Source organism: Heptranchias perlo, chromosome 11 (genome assembly GCF_035084215.1).
Source record: "Heptranchias perlo isolate sHepPer1 chromosome 11, sHepPer1.hap1, whole genome shotgun sequence".
NCBI classification, from domain to species: domain Eukaryota; kingdom Metazoa; phylum Chordata; class Chondrichthyes; order Hexanchiformes; family Hexanchidae; genus Heptranchias; species Heptranchias perlo.
In genome coordinates, this window is record NC_090335.1 from 55,840,342 (window position 1) to 55,866,763 (window position 26,422).

At 41.3% G+C, this 26,422-nt stretch overlaps 1 protein-coding gene across 2 annotated transcripts; it reads right to left on the reverse strand.

Moving 5' to 3' along the window:
- Positions 1 to 180: 180 nt before the first annotated feature.
- nfkbiz (nuclear factor of kappa light polypeptide gene enhancer in B-cells inhibitor, zeta) lies at positions 181 to 10,625 on the reverse strand. 2 transcript variants are annotated; one of them, XM_067993086.1, is made up of 12 exons: positions 10,227 to 10,625; positions 9,406 to 9,503; positions 9,121 to 9,154; positions 8,911 to 9,017; positions 7,839 to 8,581; positions 6,905 to 7,010; positions 6,287 to 6,433; positions 5,207 to 5,270; positions 4,694 to 4,869; positions 4,409 to 4,519; positions 3,639 to 3,806; positions 181 to 3,443 (listed from the first exon to the last, which is right to left on the reverse strand). In XM_067993086.1, exons 1-12 carry the CDS (start codon positions 10,435 to 10,437, stop codon positions 3,390 to 3,392), a joined length of 2,019 nt encoding a protein of 672 aa, XP_067849187.1. In that variant the 5' UTR covers positions 10,438 to 10,625; the 3' UTR covers positions 181 to 3,389. The 2 variants fall into 2 exon arrangements, with proteins under 2 accessions (XP_067849187.1, XP_067849188.1); XM_067993087.1 differs by having other exon boundaries at positions 8,911 to 9,014; positions 10,227 to 10,624.
- Between the last annotated feature and the right edge of the window lie 15,797 nt (positions 10,626 to 26,422).

Below are 26,422 nucleotides of genomic sequence, written 5' to 3' on the forward strand. Positions count from 1 at the left end.
AAAGGGGCTAATGGAATGTTTGACATTTTGTCAAGGGGTTTGGAATACAAATGGGAGGAAGTTGTGCTTCAATTGTAGAGAGTTTTGGTCAGACCTGTACGGTTTCTGTATACCATCGGGAATTCCAGACTATCATGGACATAACCGGTGAGATCGAGGAAAACACAAGACAAAAAACTGTCTGAGGCTAAACTACATTTTATTTGCACACAGCAATAGTCACACAATTTCATACAACCTTGCAAAACTAGACAGTGTTGTCAAGGCTACCAGGTGATCAATCCAATGGCACTTGAGGTTTCAACATGTCAGCTTCTTCCTAGATGGGTCTCTTTGTAATCCCACCAACTGCAGCCCCATCCTGTTTTGATGTCCTCTTATAGTCTTCTTGTTTGGGGCGTGTGCCAGCTGCTGAAAGTCCCACTTTAGCCAATCATGCACTGCTGCTAGGCATTAATTGTCTTGTAATTGAATCAAACCAAACTGCCAGACCAGGTACAGGCATAGGCATGTCATGTTTACAACTGCATTGTTTGGTTTCAAAATGTTTGTTCCCTTTGCGCATGCCCTTAGCCTAATGGTCTTCCTCATTCATTAATTAGGTTAGTCTCTGTAGCATACTACACAAATGGACAATGGCTTGCATGCAGATCTTGGATTGACCTGATCAGTCTGTACTTAACAGGTTTGGAAGCTGTTATGATCTGCTCATTCTGTAAGTACAACCTTGGAATATTGTCCAAAAGTTTTAACCCATTCTGTCATAGCAGCTTGCAATATTGTCCAAAAGATTAAACCCTTTAAATCCTTCAGATCTCATTTAGAGTACTGGGCACCACTCCTCAGGAAGCAAATATTGGCCTCGGAGGGGGGGGGGGGGGACAGCACAAATTCACCAGAATGATACCGTGGCTTAAAGGACTAAATTATGAAGGTAGATTGCATAAACTTGGCTAGTATTCTCACGAGTATAGAAAATTGAGGGGTGACCTAATCACGTGTTTAAAATAAAAAAGGATTCGATAAAGGTAAATATAGAGAAACTTTCCTCTTGTGGGAGGGAATCCAGAACTAGGGGGCATAATAAAATTATAGGCAGGTCCTTCGGGAGTGAAATCAGGAAGCACGTCATCACACAAAAGGGTAGTAGAAATCTGGAACTCCCTTCCACCAAAAGGCTGTGGCTGCTGGGTCAATTTTGTTAGGTAAGGGATATAGAGCAAAGGTCAGCTATGGTCTAATAGAATGGCTAGAGGTACTAATGGCATACTCCTGTTCCTATGTTTCTAAACAATGATATCAGATTTAGAAACTGAAGCAACTGTTATGTGTAGTAATGTGTCATTTCAAAGAGAATTTGGTAGAATTCTGGCACAGGCACAAATGGCTTCCTTCTGTGCTGTATCAGTCTATGAACACGAGACTGTTAAGTCCAGTAAATACACTAAGTGGGATAATTGATAGCCCCTCAGCTATGGACATCTACAATAGCAGAGTGAAGAAAAGACAGCTTCAGCCCACAGATTACAAAGTTCACCCATGGGAACCACTGTTAGACCAAAGAGAGAATATTGAAAATCTTGAAACTCTAAGTTACATACAGGACACCAGACAGTTAGTTAATGCGTCAATTATTTAATGTAATATTATCCACAAATCTCAATAGTGAGAAGCTGTCTACAAGACATACTTTATTAAATATGATTGAACAAACTACCATTAAAATAGTTGATTTATTAGCACTTTAAGGCTACATAATTCATACTACATTTAACTTGATTAAAAAGTTACTATACATTTAACAAGTGCAACTATATTTCAGTATGAGCTTAAAATCTAGGTTAACAAAAAAACTGATACATTTAAAAAACTTATTCTCTTAAAATCAGTTATGGAAAACAATTATATGCATAGAATGATCACTTTTGACAATTATAGTGAAACACTAAGATGTTCTTAAACCCAGCATAAGCTACACAAATTAAGAGAACACAATCTTCCTTACTAGTGAGAACTACAATTATATACCTGTAGAAACAGATACCCAATAACAGAAGGATATTTATACCTCCACTTGACTCAGGAATCAGGCATTAGCATGCAGTAGAGCCCACTCATCGTACCAATTTGTATTTGCATCCAAATCTATTCCAATCCATTTCCTATCACAGTGTTTCAACACACGAATGCAGCCTGTTTTATAAATCAGTCTTCTGGTTTACAGCCGTGAAATAATTCTCTCCTCAGCCAAAATTCCTTAATCTGCAAGTGACTTTCATCAACTTTTTCCCCATATCCTACATCTTATTCCCATCTAACCTCTTCCCCTCAGTTACCTGCTCTTGGTGTGCTTGTTTTTTTTTTAAAAATGCACCATGTGCAACCCCTTCTCTCACCTTATATTCACTGTTTACTTGACCCCTTTCCATTTCAGTTGGTATACCCATCAATCTCAGGATGCCCACTACAAATACTCTGGTGAATAAATCTGGTACGAGAATAAGCAAAGCCCATTTGTGTTAATGGAATACATATCACCAAAGCAAAGTACATTTACATGGCAAGTAGAGGAATTCCACAATCATTTACAACAGTAATGTGCTTTCACTGCTTTGATGCCTGTTTGTGAATAGACTACCATATTACCAGAGAAAGCTCGTCTTGTATGAATTAAAGCAAATATCCATTTGTCAGTGTTAAAAAACTGAAAGTAACCCATTTCAAATCTTATCTATTGTATTCCAAATCATATCTATTGTTTCATCTGGACATTTCCTTCCAAAACATCTCACTTAAAGATCCATAAATCTATAGAATGTATAGGTTTATGCAATAAATCCTTTAGGATTTTCATTTGCAAAAAGGAATTTGAATGAGATCATTCTAACCTATTGCATTTGAACATCTGAGCTTCTACACCTTTCCAACCACAGCAAAGGCAAAGTTAAAACTCATACACAACAATTTTCAAGTAGATGTGAATGTTATGCCTAAATGACACACACTTAGTTCAGGACAAAAAAGTGTACATGATATTTAAATATACTTGAGTTGTGTTTTTAAATTAAAAAAGATAAAAGCACCTGGTCTTAACTACATGTTGTTGCACTGATCCTTTGGAATACATTTTTTTTTTAAATGTATCAAAAGTCAGCTGAAGCCCTAAGTTTTTAACTTCACAAAAATGGATAATATGCTCAGAGTTTAAAACAAGATACAGGTTAATACTACCATAATTTTTACTAAATACTACACTGTAGTCAACAATGAAAGTTTCTTTCACAGAAACAACACACATTTGCCAGTAACTAGCAAATATCTCTATACAAATCTAATAGGACTGCCTAACTGACAGTGAGGGTGACAGGTAAATTTTCCAAAACAGGAAGTCAGAAGAGAGGCACTCTTGACTGGACAGCTTTCCCCTTCAAAATGCGTTTGACCTGCAATTAAGTGATAGAGATTATTTTAAAAATGGGCTTAAACATTATTTTTGCTTCATTTAATCTTAATTTTATAACGAAGCTGCTTTTATTTTTATTTTCCATTAATTTCTCTTCTTTAAAAGTAATTTCTAGGTTGTCAAAACTAGATTTTTTTTTGTTAAATTGATAGAGACTACTTTGTCTCTCATTCACCTCATCTCCTCTTGCACCATCTGGCACCAGATGCACTGGTTGTTCATTCTCCAGGTTTCTGGCACTGGGATCTGCTCCCTTTCTCATCAGAAGCCGGACAGCGTTTACCTGACAGACCCGGTCTTGCATGCCAGCTGCGACGTGAAGAGCAGTGTTACCATTATACGCCTGTAAGATGAACAAAAGCTCTTGATCAACAACAAAAATATCAACATTGAAAATTTCCTCGAACGTTCTCCCAATCAGCCACCGTAACTACGACGTAGACAGGGTTTCTGCCAATGTTCCACTCAAATTATGGTGGCCGATTGGGAAATTCCCAGCACAAGTATTCTGAAATAGAGGAATTCACTGCTGTGGTTATCTTTCCAATGGGTTTCGCTAAAGTGAAGCAGATTTTTTTGGAACTCTCATTTGCTATGTTGGTTTAAATGGTACTTGTTTCATCATTAAAAGGGAAAACAATGATTTCTATAATAGCGTTTACAACTTCTGTACACACCACACAAATCTCTTTCCTTTAAAAATTGATTTGGTCTGTGAATTTTTTTGTGTTTTCACATCAAAATAAATAACATGCACATTGAGAAGTTACAAGTCTTACAAACTGATAATCATCAGTATTACTGACTACTGTTAGTAAAACTGCCAGGAATCTTAGCAAACCTATTATTAAACGACCCTTAAAAAAGGTGTCAAAATACTTTGCTCATTGCACCAAATTCCTTTCATCAAATGAATGGTTGATAAGTGCCTGGGTTACATCTTACCTTAGCATTTACAACATTGAGGCTGGTTGGCTGCTCAAGAAAGTGACGCAGAAGTTCAACGTTTGCTTCCTCAGCAGCCAAGTGCAGTGGTGTACGACCACTCTTCCGATCCTAGGGAAAATTGAAATAATGCTTAAGAGCATGTCAAAGGTTGTCTCAGATTTGTTTACAGTGAAAACTAATAATTTTAATATTTGCAATTAAATTCAAACATCAAGAACCATTTTAAATGGTGTTTACTCTCCCATGTGGCTTGATCACTATTTGCATCAGATCTGAACTTACTCGAGTTTCAATAGATGCTCCCATCTGCAAAAAGGTTTTAACTGTATCCAACAAACTCCTGTTTTTCACAGCCAGTTCCTGTACCTCAACAGATAGTGGCTGCTGGTGAATTTTATTCTGTAACTCATGCAGCACACTGTTCTGAGCCAGAACAGCACAGTGTAGAGCAGTCATACCTAAAACATAGAAGGAAACGTTCAAAATTATGAATAGTTATTTATAGCTAGCAGTGAATGTAAACAAGTTTACATTAAAACATTATACAAATTGTTTAAGCACATAAATGTACAAGACCTCCATGATTCATTGCTCGGCCTTTTCTTTTACTGAATAAAGTTTGAGAAATTCCTGTCTGGTTTGTTGAAAATTATAGGCATAAACCAAATGTAAAAAGGTGGTATCTACTAAAGGTGCATTTCTGTGCATAGTCACTTTCCTTTCACAAGTAATTTGAACATGGGATTATCAGAATATCCATTATGCCATTACTAAAGAGATAGTAATTGATCTTACCATCAAAGTTTGTAACTTCGAGATTAAGATGCTGACAATTTAGTGCCAACCCCTTTTCAATGGCCTGTATAGAAACACAAAAAGGATATGTAAACAAATGTTAAGCAATTAAATAAAAACGGCAGATTATGTAAACAACTTAATTTATTTAACTATTCTAACTGAAATGAAATGTCACTTGTTTAGTCAATACATTTATAAAAAAGCATTTAAAAAAACATTACTAACATTTATATAGTGCCTTTAACGTAGAAAATACTCCAAGGCACTTCACAGAGATGTAATCAAAAAAAAAGATGCTGAGCCAAAGGAGAGATAGGAGGTGTAATAAAAAGCTTGATCAAAGAGGTGGGTTTGAGGAAGATACAATAAAAAATTGCTGGTTTACTACCCAAGTAAACTCTGATTTATTGGGGGTGATTTTAAACCCCAAGAGCGGGTGGGCTGGGGGCAGGTGGGAACTGAAAACAGGTGTTCTTTGGGTCGCGACCGCAACCCGTCTTTATTTCCGGGTTTAACGTCGGCTGTTAAAAGTACAGGCTTCCCACTGGGAATGCAAAGTCCGAAAATTTTGCACTGCGACCCAAAAAAACAACTATTTTCAACTCCCACCCGCCCCCAACCCACCCGTTATTTGGATTTAAAATCACCCCCATTAAGTGGGGGTGACCATGCAGCTTTCCATGGTCACTATGGGTTGGATGGTGGAGAGGTGAAGACGTGTGTAAATCATGAGTCATAATTTAAAATTGTCTTCCAGACTACTTTGTCCTACAAGTTCCAAAAGGAATCCTAAAATCGTGCAAGAATCTTTCTGACTAGGGCAACCTTTAGGCTGCTATAATTGTTACACATCTTAAAATTGGATTTCTGATATTTTCAACATAATCCAAATGATGTGATAACTACAAAGGTATGCTTATTTCTGTCCATAATGTTATGACTGGTGTTTGGGAAATGATGATGAAATTGTTCACTTGTGAAGCTCTCACTTCTGCAGATCCCAAAAACCACTTGAGATCAAGACCTCTATAGAATGTCAAGAATCATTAAAATGGCTCCTCAAGTAAAAACACCTACCACAAGCACTTGAACATGACCTTTTTCTGCAATCACGTGCAGCGGTGTTCTGCCCCAGCGATCCGAAGTGTTCACTTGTGCTCCAAGGCTGACTAGATCCTGAACAATCAGGTGTTGGTTGGCAGCAACAGCCACCTGCAAAGCACTCTATAAACAAAAAAAACCTACTGTAATGTTTGACAAATGACCAACAAGGAAATTGATGACAAAAATAAGGAAACGCAAATGGCTAACTGATAACAGGGCTTTTATTAATAAGTAACCAGTATTACAAGCAAACAGCTTATCAGCCATTTCGCAAATACAAGTTAGACAGTTACTGAAAAACAAGTCAATTTAAGTTAAATATTAGCAAGATAGTACACATTAACACTAAGTTATCATGCCTGCAATACAATGAAGGCTTCAAGACAGATCTACCCTTTAGTGGAAAAGTGTTACTTTAAACAATTTGATCTAATCTAAAATCACCTTTTTTCAACTTCATATACACAATTGAGGAAAAGCAAGATTAAAAAACTGAAAATTGTCACAGACCTTCTGCTTAAATCAGAGTTTCCACAAGCCCCTCAGTCTGACAATGTCAAGTAAATGATTGAGGTGTCAATGTATCCTTACCTGTCCATTGTGTTCTTTAACATCCAGCATGTTAATAGCTGCCATCTTCTTTCCAAGGACATAAGCAAGAGCCCGTCTGCCCTGTGCAACAGCAATGTGTAGCAGACTGGAAAATATAAATGTAGCATGCTTTAAGCTTATAAAATAAAAAGGTGTTTAGACTATAATCATTCAGTTCCTTTGCTGTATTAATCTTAGCCTCTATACTCAATCCTTGATTTTCAAAAATGAAACCATATGTCCTGGAGCATTTTACCCTAATCTACATTTCTTCTGCAGTGCTACTACTTCTGATGCAGAGACTGGGTAACCCAATTGTAAGAGAGTGTGTATAGCTTCTATGAGATGCTCAATAAGTAGCACCAACCAGGACACCTCTTCTCAATAAATGTCAACAAATCAGTTGGGGTGAACAATTGCTGATACTGACTCTCAGACCACAACCAGGTTTGAACCTTAAAACTAATCATCAAGACCGGAGATAAATAGGGGTAGGTATCAATGTGCTATTTAACACAGAATGAAAGAATTTACAGTGTACATTAGAGGCAGTATTGGATGGCTCTGTGCATTGGAACTCCTGACTGTGCACCACAAAGTAAAGGCTGCAATTTCATATCTACAATTACCATAGGCAATATCCCAATCCAAACATTGATGCTGCTGGGAGGCTTTTGGCAAATGCTAAACACTACTTCCTGGGAGAAAGGGGAAAGTTGTAGAATAAGTCATCTAGAACTATTCTCACACACCTTCTAGGTCCCAGCTAGGAAACAGCATTAGAAGAGGCCCAGGAATAGGCCTCCAACGGTGGAACATGATGGAACAGGCCTTTAGGGTGGGAAAAGGACATGTACTGTGTTTTGGTATAGCCAGTGTTGGGCCGAAGGGCCTGTTTCCATGTTGTAAACTTCTATGATTTAGTAATACTTACGTGTCACCATCAGAGTCTTTGGCAAGGAGTTGCTCTTGAGTAAGGTGGGACAACTTCTTCTCCTCTTGTTCAAGTTGCCATTGAAAGAAAGACTTGCCTTGTGTCTGGTTCATTGAGGAATTACTCTGAGATTGTGGTACAAGAGTTGCAGATGGATAGTACATAGAGGCATGTGGGGATATCTCTTCCTGAGTGCTGGCTGGCAGAGGGCTAGAACCCTGCACATAAAATTCAGATGATGGTTGACTGCCCACAGGTTGGCCACCAACTGGAGGATTCTGGAACCCCTGAGATGGAGAAGGATGCTCTTGAAAGTCTTGGATGTCAAATGCACTCTGCTGATGCTGAAATTCTTGGAGCTGTCCACAGGCCAGAAACTGCTGGAAAGTTGGAGAATGGTCTACACCCTGAAACTGCTGAAACACCTTATGTTGCCCAGTGACTTGTGGTGGACTATGGACTTGGAATTGTTGAAAGTACTGAGACTGTTCAGAGGACTGTTGGCTGTGGTGCAGATCCTGCATGTAACTGTTTTTGTCCAATTTTCTTTCTTCCTGAAAAATGTGGTCATTCTTGGCAGCATTGGCCCAGCTGACCTGGACTGTATTCAGAGAGATCTGATGTGTGTCATTCTGCAACATTTTGATTATTTCCTGAAGAACATCTGGATTCACATCATTCCTGGGTTCAATTTTATGGGTTTCATCTGAATTCTCTACAGAGTTTGGAGTCTGGGGTGGAGTCTATTGAAATAGAAAAAAAAGATATGGACATCAGTAACGTAACAAAGATATTTAAATGGTTTTCTGTTGGCACAATTAATGGCCACACCAGGCCTGATTACTGGTCTAGCAGAAAGTAACAAGTCTGAAATTCCTTTAAAACAAGTTTTTTTTCCCCATTGTCTTTTGATAAAATGACAACATCATTGTTTATCCCAATCAAATTCCAGAGGTCATCCACTCAATATTAGTGTCATCAGCAACCCAAAGGCTACATCATCACAGAAAACAATCCAGTGATAATTAAATTAAAATTACATTTTGAAAGAAAGAATGTTAGATATTTTTACCAGCAGATAAGACGATGCAAGTGCCAGTGATTGTTTATAAGGAGGTGCATCAGGCAGGTCCTCCAAAGCTGATCTTTTTGCCCCACCCAGGAGATTTCTTATTTCTGCTAAAATCAAAAACAGATCAATACTGTACAATGGATAATAGAGCATTTTGGCCTAATAAAGATATTCATATTAAAATTACTGATTGGCAAGAAATTTACTTACGACAAAACTGTTCTTCTGATGAATTTGATGGGGACTAAATTGAAGGGAAAGAAAAAGTTCTGTTTTACACAAGATATATGGATTATTTTCCACAATACTTCTGCAGTTGGTCTAAATAATCTATTTACATTGAAACTTTTCGAAGTTACATGCTAAAAGTAAATTTTACCATATAACAAACAAAACCGGTAAGTTTTGTTTTATTTTAACAGACTATCAAGATAAGCAGTTTTTTTTTAAAAAAAAGGTTTAATATGCTGAACAAAATCGGATGGAGTCAGTTACCAGGTTGGTGCCTGTGCGGGTGTTCCTGAAATGGTTAAGGAGCTCCTTCACGGGATTCTTCACTCGAACTCCTTGGAAGGTTCGCCTCGGAGATCTCCCTGCACCAAAGTAGGTTGTTTAGTAAGGAAGAAAATATGAATGACGAACAACTGCAACAAAGCGCCAACTGGCGGAAGAAAAATCAGTGGAAAATCCACCCACCGCCAGATTACTCATCCAATTTCTACACACAGGTGAGGAAATGAAAGCACAGGTTAATGCACACCCTAAACTATCAACCAATTTAGAAACTCACCGAATGATCTTTTTAACAGTTCAACTCACTGCTGTCCTTAAAACTCCAATTTTGGCTTCAACGTGATTTTGTACGGTTCTCGGTTAAAATGGACTAACATGGTTTTTTCTAAAGTGCTTGTAGATCAGGAAGTGTTTAGTTCGTCTCAGTTCTCAGGTTTTAAATTTTTTAAAAAAACATATCATGGGAAACATTGTACGTGCAGTCAAAAGGAAAAAAGTACGCTCCCTCCCCCATTTTTATCAGCACGGCGCCATATACTGAAGATAAAAAATACCGAAAACGGTGCACCGAGACTCAAAACAAAAAAATCAGATGGGTGGGTGGGTGGGTGGGTGGGTGGGGGGGGAACACACAAAAAGAGTGAAATCATTAACAAGGGAAAGGTTTATAAAGAAAGTGGGGGGGGGGGGAAAGTTGACGAGGCAAAAAAAAAGTGGAAGTTTAAGAAAAAGTTGTCAGGTTATTTAAAATGTGAAAGTAGGGAGAAAAAAAACAAAGGAAAAGGTGCCGGGAATGTCCGTACCTGTGGACTGTGCCCTCTCGCAGCCCGCGTCTGCCGCTCCGCATTGCGAGTCCGAGTCTGACTGCGGCGAGATGGGGGCAGACGGAGAGCACGGCTCGCTGGCCGCGGGGGAGCTCTGGTAAAAGTAGCCCAGGTTGATGGGACTCGACATCATGCAGCTCTCCTGCTCGCAGCCATCGCTGGTGTTCTCGCTCACTCTGTCCAGGATCATCTTTCAGAGAGCCCGGGTTTGCGTTGCGCTAAAGCGGACCGGGATGGGAATTGCGCTGAGATCAGACTCTCGCTGACTGTTCAATGGGAGAGGTGGGTGCGCTCCGCTCACACGCCAACGAGGTTCCCCTGCGTGACTGCTAAACCGCTTTAACCGTGGCCCAACCTCTTTTAATCATACTTTCTGGGAGGCAGGGTGATCTTTATGACACTGTCGCCTCCTTATTCGTCCCATCCAGCGGGGTGTGTCAGAAAAAGGGGCCGGACTTACGGTAACAGTGCAAAAAAAAAAGAGACACATTACTGGAAATGATGAGGACAAATGGGGAGGGACTGTAATTTTTTTTTGTGTATTATTCTCGGCCCTAATACGAAAGCTGCTCATTTTTTTAAAAAAAGGCTGAAATGCTAACTCAGTACATTGAGCCAAAAATCTGAATTTTGTTCCACCTTGACCGTTATTAGCTTTAAACAATGTTTGTGTTTTTTTTGGTTTAAACTCCAATATGAAACACCCCTAACGTAACAGATTACACACCCCAAATATCTTAAAGGGGCCTTTTCTCTTTCTAGATGCTAACTGACATCCTGTGTATTTCCAGCATGTTCTGTTCTTATTTCAGATTTCCAGCATGAATATTTTTTCTTTTCATCTTTACCTAATCATTGAGTAAACCTAAAGAATCCAATTTTTTCATGTTGCACATTATTCTAACAATGGTTTCCTTCATTTCACAAACTCCGTTCTCTCACCACCAATTCCATCCCTCTTCCTGTCCACTGCCTCAGGGTGAATCAGGCTGTTCACAACCTTGGCGTCCTATTTAACCCCGAGCTTCTGACCCCATAACGTCTCCATCACAAAGACCGCCTATTTCCACCTCCATAACTTTGTCCATCTCAGCCCATCTGCTGCTGAAACCCTCGTCCATGCTTTTGTTACCTCTAGTCTCAACTATTCCAATGCTCTCCTGACCGGCCTCCCATCTTTCACCCTCCATAACTTGAGCTCATCCAAAACTTTGCTACCCATATTCTAAACCGCACCAAGACCCACTCATCCATCACCCCTGTGCTCATTAACCTACATTGGCTCCCGTTCCACCAGCACCTCAATTTTAAAATTATCATCCCCGTGTTCAAAACTCTCCATGGCTTTGCCCCTTCCAATCTCTATAACCTCTTCCAGCCCTACAACCCTCCAGCCCTACAACCCTCCAAGAAGTCTGCATTCCTCCAACCCTGGATTCCCCACTCCCTTTGACCCACCATTGGCAGCTGTGCTTTCAGCTGTCTAGGTCCTAAGCTCTGGAGTTCTCACCCTAAATCTCTCTGCTTCTCCAACTCTCTCTTCTCCTTTAAGACCCTTCTTAAAACCTACCACTTTGACCAAGCTTTTAGTCACCTGCCCTAGTATCTCCTCTTTTGGCTCGGTGTCAATTTTTGTCTTATTACTCTCCTGTGAAGTGCCTTGAGACGTTTTCCTGTGCTAAAGGCACTATATAAATGCAAATTGTTGTTCATTCAAAACAAATTATGATGTTACATAAAATGGCCTAGAATTTCCCGGAGACTTGTACCATTGTAATGGCGAATCTACGTAATAGGTCCCGATTTACACACAAAAGAGAGAGACCATAAGACCATAAGAGATAGGAGCAGGAGTAGGCCATTTGGCCCTTCGAGCCTGCTCTGCCATTTAATCAGATCATGGCTGATTGTGTGTAAATCGGGACCTATTATGTAGATTCACCATTACAATGGTACAAGTCTCCGGGAAATTCTAGGCCATTTTATGTAACATCATAATTTTACCTCAACTCCACTTTCCCGCCCTTTCCCCATATCTCCCTTGCTGATCAAAAATTTGTCTAACTCAGCCTTGAATGTATTCAATGACTCAGCCTCCACAGCCTTTTGGGGGTAAAGAATTCCAAAGATTCACGACCCTCTGGGAGAAGAAATTCCTCCTCATTTCTGTCTTAAATGGGCGACCCCTTATTCTGAGACTATGCCCCCTAGTTTTAGATTCCCCCATGAGGGGTAACATCCTCTCAGCATCTAACCTATCGAGACCGCTCAGAATCTTATATGTTTCAATAAGATCTCCTCTCATTCTTCTAAACTCCAATCAGTATAGACCCAACCTGTTCAACCTTTCCTCATAAGACAACCCTTCCATACCTGGAAACAACCTAGTGAAACTTCTCTGAACTTCCTCCAATGCAAGTATGTCCTTCCTCATGGGGGAATCTAAAACTAGGGGGCATAGTCTCAGAATAAGGGGTCACCCATTTAAGACAGAAATTAGGAGGAATTTCTTCTCCCAGAGGGTTTGACTTCCCTCCTATTATACTCCATCCTCCTAGAAATAAAGGGCAATATTCCGTTTACCTTCTGGATTATCTTCTGCACCTGTATGTTGAATTTTTGAGTTTCATGTACGAGGACACCCAGATCCCTCTGTACCGCAGCATTTTGTAGTATTTCTCCATTCAAATAATATTTTGCTTTTTTATTTTTCCTCCCAAAGTGGATGACTTCACATTTTCCCACATTATATTCCATCTGCCAAATTTTTGCCCATTCGCTTAACCTATCACTATCCCTTTGAGGAAATGATGGTGTTAATAGATCACACTGTTACTTACGCCACGACAAAATTTCCTGGGACTTTTGCATCGCTCTGCTGTTACCCTCGCCAAAACAGTGAAAAGTTAATCATAGCCCCACCCCCCCTTAATATCACGCATTTTCTCCAACACTTTTATCACCACTCCCACTTAGATTAAAATAATGACGCAGTGGGCCCTTAGTGACCTGCCAGCAGCATGATTTATGGATTTAAAGGATGCAATTTACTATTTTTCAAGTAAAACTACAGGAAATTATTTCGGCTATCTGCTAAGAGATTTTTTACCTTGGTAAATTAGTCACCGTTTTATTATTGGGCTATGATTTATTGAATGCATTTAAAACGTGGCCTGCGGCTGTAACGTTTCAATCCATGCCAAAAATTGGCCTGGTTTGTTTGTGGAACTAAAGGGATCATCAGTTGATTGAAACAAAGTATTTTTTTTAAACTGATGGTTCCGTTCATCTTTGTTCCTTTTGCCCATTGAACCATTTCTGAATCCTACTCCAACAATCTTCCATTGACTTAGCAGCAGCCAAAGAGCCTAGCTCAAGTTTATGGCTTGTATAAGGCTTACCAGAAATGTAAATGTACTCACAAAAGTTATGTATCAAATAACCATGGCACAAGAGTGAAATGCTGAGTTGTATCTTATTAGATGTAGGCTAGTAGGTCTTGCCGTTACGCGTGACAGTGTAATGCAAAATTCAATTTGCAACAGCCCATACACATTGTAATTACCCCTCATTATTCATTGTTATAAATGTACCAGCAACATATTTGTTTTGCCTCCCAATTTTTGCAAAATGGCTAGGGTTAAGGTAATTAAAAGCTCACAAAGGTAGTGAAGCCTTTGCATATTTAACAACATTCTCCATGATAAAGATAATCAATAAATAAACTGTTTAATGTAGAACAATGTAGATCAGCAAAAAGAAGTACTACAAAAACGTGTACAAAATAGCCATAACCAATCGAGTTCTCGGAGGCACAACACAGACAGATATAAAGGAATAGATTTCATACAGTCAATTCTTATATTTCTGCAGTTTTGCAGCTTGGCAAACCCTTTTACATGTTTAGTAGGAACAATAAAAAGTACAATTTCAGTAAAATCTTACATCCTGGGTATTCCTCTGTTTCATATATTTGTTCTAGTAATAAATAGACAAAATGATTTTAGAAGATCCTGTCTCATAAACATCCTCGACTCAGGATGTAATAGATGAAGTAAATTGTGGAACTCTTTATACATAGATAATGTCTACAGCACAGAAACAGGCCATTCGGCTCAACTGGTCTATGCCAGCATTTATGCTCCACATGAGCCTCTTCCCACCCCTCTTCATCTGACCCTATCAGCATACCTTTCTATTCCTTTCTCCCTCACATGCTTATCTAGCCTAAATGCATCTATGCTATTCGCCTCAACTACTCCTTGTGGTAGCGAGTTCCACATTCTCACCGTTCTTTGGTCTAGTTTTGGTCTCCCCCACAAGTAGAAACATCTCCTCTAGATAACTTGCTCAGACATTGGCTCCGCTGCTTCTGATTTGCTGCTATGCTCGCTGTGGCGTATCACATAGAATTTTACAGCAAAGAAGCATAGGAATATAGGAACAAGTGTAGGCCATTCAGCCCCTCGAGCCTGTTCCGCCATTCAGTTAGATCATTGCTGATCTGTGTCTTAACTCCATCTATCCGCCTTGGTTCCGTAATGGATAGAAAGCTGTTCCAGATGGATAGAAGCATGGATAGCAAGCTGGCTACAAAACAGAAAACAGAGAGTTAAGGGTAGCTGCTCAGACTGGCAAAAGGTGGGACATGGGGTTCCACAGGGATCGGTGCTGGAACCACTGTTGTTCACAATTTACATCAACGATTTGGACTCGGGAATTGGAAGTACAATTTCAAAATTTGCAGATGACATGAAATTGGTGGGTGTAGTTAATACAAAGGAAGAATGTGTTAAAATGTAAGAAGACATTAATAAACTTGCAGAATGGGCGTGTAATTGGCAAATGAATTCTAATATAGGTAAATGTAGGAAGAATAAGGAGGCCACATATTGCTTGGATAATAAGAGTCTAAATGGGGTAGAGGAGCAAAGGGATCTCAGGGTACAGATACACAAATCACTAAAAGTAGCAACACAGACTAATAAGGCCATAAAAAAGGCAAACCAAGTACTGGGGCTCATTTATAGAGGTATAGAATTGAAAAGCAGAGAAGTTATGTTAAACTTGTTTAGAACCTTGATTAGACCACAATTGGAGAACTGTGTGCAGTTCTAGTCTCAATATTATAAAAAGGATATAGAGGCATTGGAGAAGGTGCAAAAGAGATTTACCAGGATGATACTAGAACTGAGAGGATATACTTATCTGGAAAGATTAAACAGGCTGGGGCTCTTTTCTCTAGAAGAGAAGGGTGACCTGATAGAGGTCTTTAAGATAATGAAAGGGTTTGATAGGGAAGACATAGAGAAAATGTTTCCACTTGTGGGAAATCCAAAACTAGAGGTCATCAATATGAAATAGTCATTAATAAAACCAATAGGGAATTCAGAAGAAACTTCTTTACCCATAGAGTGGTAAGAATGTGGGACACGCTACCACAAATAGCATAGATGCATTTAAAGGAAGCTAGGTAAGCACACGAAGGAGAAAGTAATAGAAGGGTATGCTGAAAGGGGTAGATGAAGTAGGGAGGGAGGAGGCTTGTGTGGTGCATAAACATTGGCATAGACCAGTTTCTGTGCTGTACACTCAATGGGCGTCATTTTAGCACCCGCTATCGGGTGCGTTCCTGGCGGGGGGGCTCCGAAAATCGGAGAATCCCGGTGCGGGACCGGAGCCCGCCCCGAACCCGCGCACTTCTGGGTTCCCCGCTGACGCGCCGGCGTGCGCGCGCAGCCCCCGCTGGTGGGAATCCCGCAGGCAATTAAAGCCAGCAGGATGCCACTTGAAAGTATTTATTTAGGTATTTCAGATCATTAACTGACCTGATTAAGGGATTATGTGAGGAGGGGTGGGATTTTAGAGCAAACTGGGACTGTTTCCCATACTGGGGGAAACACTCCCAGGTCAAATGGACGTGTTGCAGCTGTCAGCCTGTGGCAGCTGCAAAGGTCCATTTGACAGGTGTGGGGGGGGGGGGGGGGAGACCCTCACCCATTGCAGGAGGCCACTCTGTCACTTGGGACAAAGTTTGGCCTCCACCACCCTCCGCCTGACAGTCAAAGTCACCAACCTGCACACTTACCCCGGGGTCCAGAGACATGTACCAACCTTGTGGACCCCCTCAGATGTACATCTTGCGGATGGGGGCCGCCGTAGCTGCAGTCATGACCTCCTCGGAGGGCGAACAGCATCACCAGCCTCACCAGCCTCGCCATCCACGCCGTCCACCTCTGACACGTGGAGCTCCACAACAGAGCGCTGTGACACATCCACCTGTACAACAGGAGGGAGGGCTACCGCAGAGAGAGATGCGTCGCAGAGGGCACTACCCTCGCCACAGGGTCCACAGACCGAGGCTCAGCCTCCTGGACCTCTCTGAGCAGCAGTGCACACGGAGGCTCAGAGTCACTCGACATGTAGTCGTGGACATCTGCAGCCTCTTTCATGCCAAGCTGCTCCTGGCTGGCCCGAGCACCATCTTCTTACCTGTCGCTGTCAAAGTCACCACTGCCCTCAACAACTTCTCCTCCGCATCCTTCCAGGGTGCAACCAGGTACATCACCGATGTCTCTCAGTCGTCTGCGCAAAAGAGCCCTGCAAATACACCTACACCCACTCTGCAGTGACACAATGGGTGGCATCAGTTGTGGGTCCTCATAGTGATCCTCAGGAGAGGGCATTATTGCACAAACCAGACAGGATTCGCGAAGACATGGCAGTAGTGGTGCCAATATAATTTGTAATGTGAGTTGGTCAGAACTTCAATATAAGTAACACCCACGACAAACCCTCAAACACCCTTGTGCATCCCCTTCATGCTCACGACACGTTTGCCTTACGCTGCCTACTGCACATGTGTGATGCACGCCCTGTGGCTGCAGCACAGGTAGTGGCAGGTTGAGTGAGGCTGGCCGTGAAAGAGATGCACGAGAGGGTGAGTATGAGATAGAGCCATGAGATTGTATGAGGATTGGGTTGAGTGGTCGTGGCGGGATGAGTACTGGCGAGGTGTGTAGGTGCAGGTAAGATGAGGATGAGGTTTGAGTGGGTATGAGGGGTGATGTGACAGAGTAGTGTTGGCAGTGCTGAAGGAGATGTGGGGTGGGGGCAGTGATGTGGCAGACGGAGTGTAGGGGAAAGACTACGTGTACTCACTTTGGCTGACCTACTGAGGTCATTGGAGCGCCTCCTGCACTGTATGCAGGTGGGCGATATGTTGGTTGCGCTGGTGACCTCCTCTGCCACCTCGAGCCAGGCCTTCCTGGTGGCAGAGGCAGGCCTCTTCCTCCCGCACGCCGGGAGGAAGATCTCTGTCCTCCCCCTCCTCCTCACCCCATGTATTGATACCTGGAGTGAGGCATCATTAAAATGGGAGCAGCCTTCCCCCTGAGCTGTTCCATGCTGTAATTTTTGCTATTTGTTGCAGCATCTGTCAGTGGAGGACTGCCCCTTTAAATAGAGCTCCTCCAGCTGACAGATCTTACTGCGCATGCGCAGCCCGCCCGACGCGCAGATCAGCAGTGGGGAACCCGGAGGAGCAGGTAAGTGGATCCAATTAGTGGATTGGATGCTACGATCACGCGGGAAGCTGACTAATTTCACCGGGCGCGCCCCGCCGAGAACCCGCAGCCCTGCTAACATCGGGCCCAATGTAACTCAATGTAACCCTTAATACCCTTGCCTATCAAAAATATATCAATCTCAGTTTTGAAATTTTCTATTTACCTAGCTTCGACAGCTTTTTGGGATAGTGAGTTCCAGATTTCCACTACCCTTTGTGTGAAGAAGTGCTTTCTGACATCATCCCTGAATGGCCTAGCTCTAATTTTAGGATTATGCCCCCTTGTTCTGGACACCCCCACCAGAGGAAATAGTTTCTATCTATCTATCCTATCAAATCATTTAATCATCCTTTAATCTTCTGTGTTCAAGAGAATACAAGCCCAGTCTATGAAACCTGTCTTCATAATTTAACCCTTTTAGCCCCGGTATCATTCTGGTGAATTTGCGCTGTACCCCCTCCAAGGCCAACCTGAGGTAAGTGCCCAGAACTGAATGCAGTACTCCAGATAGGGTCTAACCAGAGCTCTGTACAGCTGTAGTACAACTTCCACCCCTTTGTATTCCAGCCATTCGGCCCAACAGGTCTATGTCAGTGTTTATGCTCCACATAAGCCTCCTTCCACCTTATTTAATCTTAGCATATTCTTCTATTCCTTTCTCCCTCATGTACTTATCTACCTTCCCCTTAAATGCATCTATGCTATCCACCTCAACCATTTCATTAGGTAGCAGTTTCCATATTCTCACCACTCTCTGAGTAAAGAAGTTTTTCTTGAATTCCTTATTGGATTTATTAGTGACTATCATATTTATGCCCCCTAGTTTGGGACTTCCCCACAAGTGCAAACATCTTCTCTACATCTACCCTATCGAACTCCTTCATAATTTTAAAGACCTTTATCAGGTCACCACTCATAGTATCATAGTAGGTACAGCACAGGAGGAGGTCATTCAGCCCATCGTGCCTATGTCAGCTCTTTGAAAGAGCTATCCAATTGGACCCATTCCCCTTCTCTTTCCCCACTGTAAATTTTTTCCCTTCAAATATTTATCCAATTCCCTTTTAGGAACATAGGAATATAGGAACAGGAGTAGGCCATTCAGCCCCTTGAGCCTGCTCCGCCATTTGATAAGATTATGGCTGATCTGTGATCTAACTCCATATACCTGCCTTTGGCCCCTATCCCTTAATACCTTTGGTTGCCAAAAAGCTATCTATCTCAGATTTAAATTTAGCAATTGAGCTAGCATCAATTGCCGTTTGCAGAAGAGAGTTCCAAACTTCTTCCGCCCTTTGTGTGTAGAAATGTTTTCTAATCTCACTCCTGAAAGGTCTGGCTCTAATTTTTAGATTGTGTCCCCTACTCCTAGAATCTCCAACCAGCGGAAATAGTTTCTCTCTATCCACCCTATCTGTTCCCCTTAATATCTTATAAACTTCAATCAGATCACCCCTTAACCTTCTAAACTCTAGAGAATACAACCCCAATTTGTGTAATCTCTCCTCGTAACTTAAACTTTGAAGTCCGGGTATTATTCTAGTAAAACTACGCTGCACTCCCTCCCTGGAAGTTACTATTGAATCTGCTTCCACCACCCTTTCATGCAGTGCAGATCATTACAACTTGCTACATAAAAAAATGTTCCCTTATGTTGCCTCTGGCTCTTTTGCCGACAACCTTAAATCTGTGCACTCAGTCTTCTCTTTTCTAGAGAAAAGAATCCCAGCCTATTCAATCTTTCCTGATAGTTGTACTCTCTCAGTTCTGGTATCATCCTTGTAAATCTTTTTTGGACTTTCTCCTGTGCTTTTATATCCTTTTTGTAATATGTAGACCAGAACTGTACACAGCACTCTAAGTGTGGTCTAATCAAGCTTCATAGGAACATAGGAACAGGAGAAGGCCATTCAGCCCCTCGTGCCTGCTCCGCCATTTGATAAGATCATGGCTGATCTGTGATCTAACTCCATATACCTGCCTTTGGCCCATATCCCTCAATACCTTTGGTTGCCAAAAAGCCATCTATCTCAGATTTAAATTTAGCAATTGAGCTAGCATCAATTGCCATTTGCGGAAAAGAGTTCCAAACTTCTACCACCCTTTGTGTGTAGAAATGTTTTCTAATCTCACTCCTGAAAGGTCTGGCTCTAATTTTTAGACTGTGCCTCCTACTCCTAGAATCCTTTCCACATATGTTTAACATAACTTTTCTGTTTTTAAATTCTATTCCTCTAGAAATGAACCCCAGTGCTATGTTTGCACTTTTTATGGATGTGTTAACCTGCATTGCTACTTTTAATGATTTGTGAATTTATGTTCCTAGATCCCTTTGCGCCTCTTCCCCGTTTAGACTCTTACTTTCCAAGGAGTAGTTGGCCTCTTTTTTTCCTTCTACCAAAATGCACCACCTTGCACTCATCTGTCGAAATTACAAATCTAGGAAATTTTGTAGTGATTTCGCAACGGTGAGATTGGTGAGCAAAACAGCTAAATTTACACCATACGTTGCTGATCTCGCCATTGCAGGAAATTCTGTGCCAGTGTATGTAGAGACACAAAATGATGCATGTGAAATAGGATCTACATGCCATAAGATGACTCAATAACTTGTGACCAAGTGCCAAAAGGTGGGTATTGATCATACCCATGGTCATTATCATCAATTCTGTTCACTGAATGTGCTAAGCAAAAAAAAATGTAACTTGAAAATGGGAATGGAACTAATGCTGGAATCTTCAATGTTATTACTGTGAAACTTTAGCCTCACAGTAGCAATTGTCTCAGTTGTGATTTAATTTTCAATAAATCACTCCAAGAGGTGGAATTATCCTCCCTTTCTATCCACAGTCTTACTTTTTATCTGTACAGGAGCTCGAAGTCCAGTTTGCTCACTTCGATAAAAAGTATAGCGATCAAAAGATCAGATCCTGAGCTCACGTAGGCTATTGCCACAGAGTACCAAGGTGCATATAAAACAGTACTCGCACACCAAGAGCCACAAAAAATAATCTCAATGACATTTTATAATGTTTTGCAACATTTAAACAGATTAATAACCAGTATCAATATAAACACAGGAAATAGAAAAGCATCATTTTTGGAGAAAAACCCTTGGCTTCTGAAATATAGTTGAGTGCTGGTAACAGATCCACATTCTGAGGACAAAATTCCAACTTCAGTGTTAGGAATTAAACTGTGGTTTAAAATAGTAGAGTCTTAATAGCAATTTGGCTGCACTATGGATTCTACAGCAACCTATATCCCCCTCTTTGGGATTCAGAAATTACCTTCCTATGCTACTCTGCCTATCCAACTCCCTCTGCTCCTTTAAAGTCCCCCTTAAAATAACAACAACGGACACTTATATAGCACTTTGATGTAGTAAAATGTCCCACTTCATAGGAGTGTAATCAGACAAAGAAAAGTGACACCAAGCCAAAAAAGAAGACAGGATTGGTGGCCAAAAGTTTGGTCAAAGAGGTAGGTTTTGAGGAGGTTCTTAAAGGAGGAGATAGAGGTCCACCTCTTTGAATAACATTTTGGTCACCCCTCCTAATTATTCCTTCTTTGGCTTGCTGTTATTTTTTCTCATGTCACTGAAGTACCTTGGGATGATTTCTACACTAACGGTGCATTATAAATGAAAATTGTTGTTGCCTTTGATCTTAAGTGGGTTTTACGATGTTTTAATTTACCTGATTAAATCCAGGCAAAATGTTGCAAAAACCCAATAGGTCCATATATTTATTGTACTATACGAGGTCACTCAGCCCTTCGCGCCTTCTTTGGCTGACAAAGATCAATTCACTGAGTTTTATTCATTGGTTCTTTCCACATATCCTTTAAACATTTCTTCAAATATAAAGTGTTTATTCTTTCTGAAGCAATTTCACGACTTTATCCACTTATTTTACTTCCTCTCTGATCTTAGTTGTGCACCACTTTCAATTATGTGTATCAGACCAATGTACAGGTTAAAAGGATCATCCTGAGCAATATCTAATAACACATGACCACTACAAATGCAATTGTTGTCACCTTCTTAACACTATAAGCTCGTTTAAAACCTAGAATACATTACATTATTGCAGGACTTGTTTCAACAACAATTTGCATTTATTTAGTGCCTGGAATGTTCGGTGTCAAATTTTGTTTGATAATTGCTCCTGTGAAGCTCCTTGGGACGTTTTACTACATTAAAGGTGCTATATAAATGCAAGTTGTTATTGTAGAAATACTGCCCAAGCTGCTTCACAGACGCGTAATCAGACAAAACTCGCAGCGAGCCAACGAAGGAGATATTGGTAGGGATGACTAAAAGCTTGGTCAAAGTGGTGGGTTTTAAGGAGAGACTTAAAGGAGGAGAGGTAGGTGGAGAGGTTTAGGGAGGGAATTCCAAGGCTTAGGGGCTAGACAGCTGAAGGCACGGCCACCAATAGTGGAGCAAGGTGAGTGGAGGATGCACAAGGGGCCAGATATTTCAGCAGGGAGGATATGTCAGTGAGAAACATGAGGTAGGGCTAATGGGCATTAGAGATTGAGGATTTTAAAGGAAAGGCACAAGAGGTGGAATAAGATGAGGTGCTTGCAGGAGGAGAAAGTACCAGAAGAGTAGGGTGGAGAAACCAAAATGTGATTTGGTCATAAGGGCCACATCACCACTGTGGCAGTTTGGGTGGGACAAATGGTGCAAAGTATGGCCAGGTGGCCAGATTTAAATGAGGGTCAAGGTGTCACCACCATTGTGCCAAGTTTCTGTCAAAGCCACAATGTCAGTGCAAAGGCTGCGAATGGAAAGGGGCTTGTTCACAAGTGAATGGACATTCTGGAGGGAAATGCGGAGAAGGGCAGTAATTGTTGATCTGCTGGTGGAGTCAAGGGCAGCAGTGGTGGGTGGGGTGAGCGGGACAGGAAAGAGGTTGGTATAATTAGACCCCAGCAAGTGCGCTGGGCTGGAAAGTTAGTGAGAGAAGGTGATGGGGCATCTGGAGTTACTGCTAGCAAGAAGGCTGTGATAGGTGCCTCAATGCCATCTTCACAGTATGCTGAAAGAGGCACAGAGGGTAGCTGTGTGCTTACCCAAGGGGGATTCAAGCCTGGGATGGCAGCTGGAGTGTAGGAAGGTAGAGGAGTGTGACAGAGTATGAATTATAAATCACTTGTAACTTATAGTTCTCTTTCAGTCTAGGAAGAGATCCAAACATTTACTGCTTAGTAACTATTTAAAGGAACACTAATTAAATATATAATTCACACAAATTTTTGAAAAACAATGTGCAAAAGCTATGGACACGCAAAATGTTGTGGTTTCAGATATTATAAACAGACATGCATTAGTCTCTCCCAGATCTCATTTTAGAGTCTGAGACTTAGATTAAATGTTTGCTTATCCAGTCACTTAAAAATAAATAAATCCATCCTCCATCCCATGTTCTAACAGGGAGGCAATCTTCTTCAAGGCCTCTCACATTGAAGCTAGATGCAGAACAGTAACATATATTAACTCATCTTTTTCTCTTTCCTTCTCTCTAGGGAACCAAACAAATCTCCACTCTGCACATTCCTCAGTGATAAAGTAAATCAGGAAAAACTATTTCCACTGGTGAGTGGGTCATTAACCAAATTTTTAGAATTATCACCTGAAGAACAAAGGAAGAAGTTAGGAGATTTTTTTTTGCACAGAGGATTATTAGGACATGGAATGTCCTACCAGAAACAATGGTGGAAGCAGAATCCAGAAAGCTTTTAAAAAGGGAAGTCGCTAAATATTTGAAAAAAAAATTTAGAAGGGTATAGGGAAAAATCAGGAGAATGGGGCTAAGTGGTTAGGTCTTTCAGTGAGCCAGCACAGATACAATGGACCAAATGGTCTCATTCTGCACTGTGTAATTCAATGAATCAAGAAGGCCAGAAACTCAGTGTCTAGAGAATCACCAGCACAAACTCAAACCCCATCTCGCTGTGCCACAGTATGCTACAACCACATTACCATGAAAGGTAGGCTTAAAGAGTTTCATTGTAAGGCATTTTACAAGAAAAGCAAAAATGTGAACAATGTTCACCAAACCATTAAAAGTCAAGGTACAACTTCAGCAGTTCTTCACTAAAATTACATTAGAAACTCCACTGTGTAAAACATTAGCATCATTCGTCAGTAGTCGAATCATTTATTATTTAAATAGTTGATTAACAGATTACTACTCATGAAAACCTTCACATAGGTAAGCAAATTTGAAGTTTCTTGCATTCATTCTCAATGATGACAAAAATATCTAATTTTATGGCAGATATGTTGACTTTATAGTTTAGTTGGCACTTGTAGAATCATCCTGCAGCCACATGATCAAAAATTATAAAATGATAAGTGTTCCACTCACTCTCAATTTTACTGTTAACTTGGCTGAAGGATTAAGTAAAGCAGTGACCCAATTAATGTTTGGCAAAGGCAGATAGCAGCAAATTCAGTCAGTCTGACCCATGAAATATCAGTCAGATTGACTCATGAAGAGAAAGGTGTTACTAGATCTTCCCTCCTCCCAGTTTTCTATCAAATAAAAGCAAGGGCATGAAAAAATATTGGCAAGTAAAATCAAGGAAAACCCAAAGATGTTTTATAAATACATAAAGAGCAAGAGGATAACTAAGGAAAGAGTAGGGCCTATTGGAGACCAAAGAGGTAGCCTGTGTGTGGAGGCAGAAGATGTGAATATGGTTCCTAATGAATACTTTTTGTGTCTGTCTTCACAAAAGAGGGGGATGATGCAGACATTGTAGTTAAGGAGGAGTGTCAAATATTGGATGGAATAAACATAGTAAAAGAGGAAGTATTAAGGGGATTAACATCTTTGAAAGTAGATAAATCGGCAGGCCCGGATGAAATGTCTCCCAGGCTATTAAGTGAAGCAAGGGAGGAAATAGCGGAGGCTCTGACAATCATTTTCCAATGTTCTCTGGCTACAGGTGTGGTACTGGAGGACTGTTAACGTTGTACCATTGTTTAAAAAGGGAGAAAGGGATAGACCGAGTAATTACAGGCCAGTCAGCCTAACCTCGGTGGTGGGCAAATTATTGGAAACAATTCTGAGGGACAGTATTAATCGTCATTTAGGAAGGCATGGATTAATCAAGGACAGTCAGCATGGATTTGTTAAGGAAAGGTCATGTCTGACTAACCTGATTGAATTTTTTGAGGAGGTAACAAGGAGGGTCGATGAGGGTAGCGCCTTTGATGCAGTTTATACGGATTTTAGCAAGGCTTTTGACAAGATCCCACATGGCAGACTGATCAGAAAAGTAAAAGTCCATGGGATCCAAGGGAAAGTGGTAAGTTGGATCCAAAATTGGCTCAGTGGCAGGAAGCAAAGGGTAATGGTTGACAGGTGTTTTTGTGACTGGAAGGTTGTTTTCAGTGGGGTTCTGCAGGGCTCAGTACTAGGTCCATTGCTTTTTGTGGAATATATCAATGATTTAGACTTAAATGTATGGGGAGTGATTAAAAAGTTTGCAGATGATACAAAAGTTGGCCGTGTGGTTGATAGGAAGAAAGCTGTAGACTGCAGGAAGATATCAATGGACTGGTGGGCAGAAAAGTGCCAAATGGAATTCAATCTGGAGAAGTGTGAGGTAATGCACTTGGGGAGGGCAAACAAGGCAAAGGACTACGCAATAAATGGTAGGATACTGAGAAGTGCAGAGTAACAGAGGGGCCTTGGAGCGCATGTCCACAGACCCCTGAAGGTAGCAGGACAGGTTGATAAGGTGATTAAGAAGGCATACAGGATACTTTCCTTTATTAGCCAAATGTAAGGAATCTTACAACACCAGGTTATAGTCCAACAATTTTATTTTAAAATCACAAGCTTTCGGAGATTATCTCCTTCGTCAGGTGAGTGAGTGAATAAGAGGTTCTCAAATCGCATATCTTATATTAGGCTGGGACACCATCACACCAATCAAAGGTGTTGTTGGTGTTCAGACAGGTTAGCCACGGAAAACAGTAGGTCCCAGTATGCTGAATACACATTGTGTCAAATTACACAGACAGAGAGAAAGAGACCCGAAAGGCAGTGAGAGAGAGAGAGAGAGAATATTAAAAACAGATAACTTTTTTTCCCCCTTGCTGGTCGGGTTACGTGTAGCGTGACATGAACCCAAGATCCCGGTTGAGGCCGTCCTCATGGGTGCGGAACTTGGCTATCAATTTCTGCTCGACGATTTTGCGTTGTTGTGTGTCTTGAAGGCCGCCTTGGAGTACGCTTACCCGAAGGTCGGTGGCTGAATGTCCTTGACTGCTAAAGTGTTCCCCGACTGGGAGGGAATCCTCCTGTCTGGCGATTGTTGCGCGGTGTCCGTTCATCCGTTGTCGCAGTGTCTGCATGGTCTCGCCAATGTACTATGCTCCGGGGCATCCTTTCCTGCAACGTATGAGGTAGACAACGTTGGCCGAGTCACAGGAGTATGAACCATGTACCTGGTGGGTGGTGTCCTCTCGTGTGATGGTGGTATCCGTGTCGATGATCTGGCATGTCTTGCAGAGGTTGCCGTGGCAGGGTTGTGTGGTGTCGTGGACGCTGTTCTCCTGAAAGCTGGGTAATTTGCTGCGAA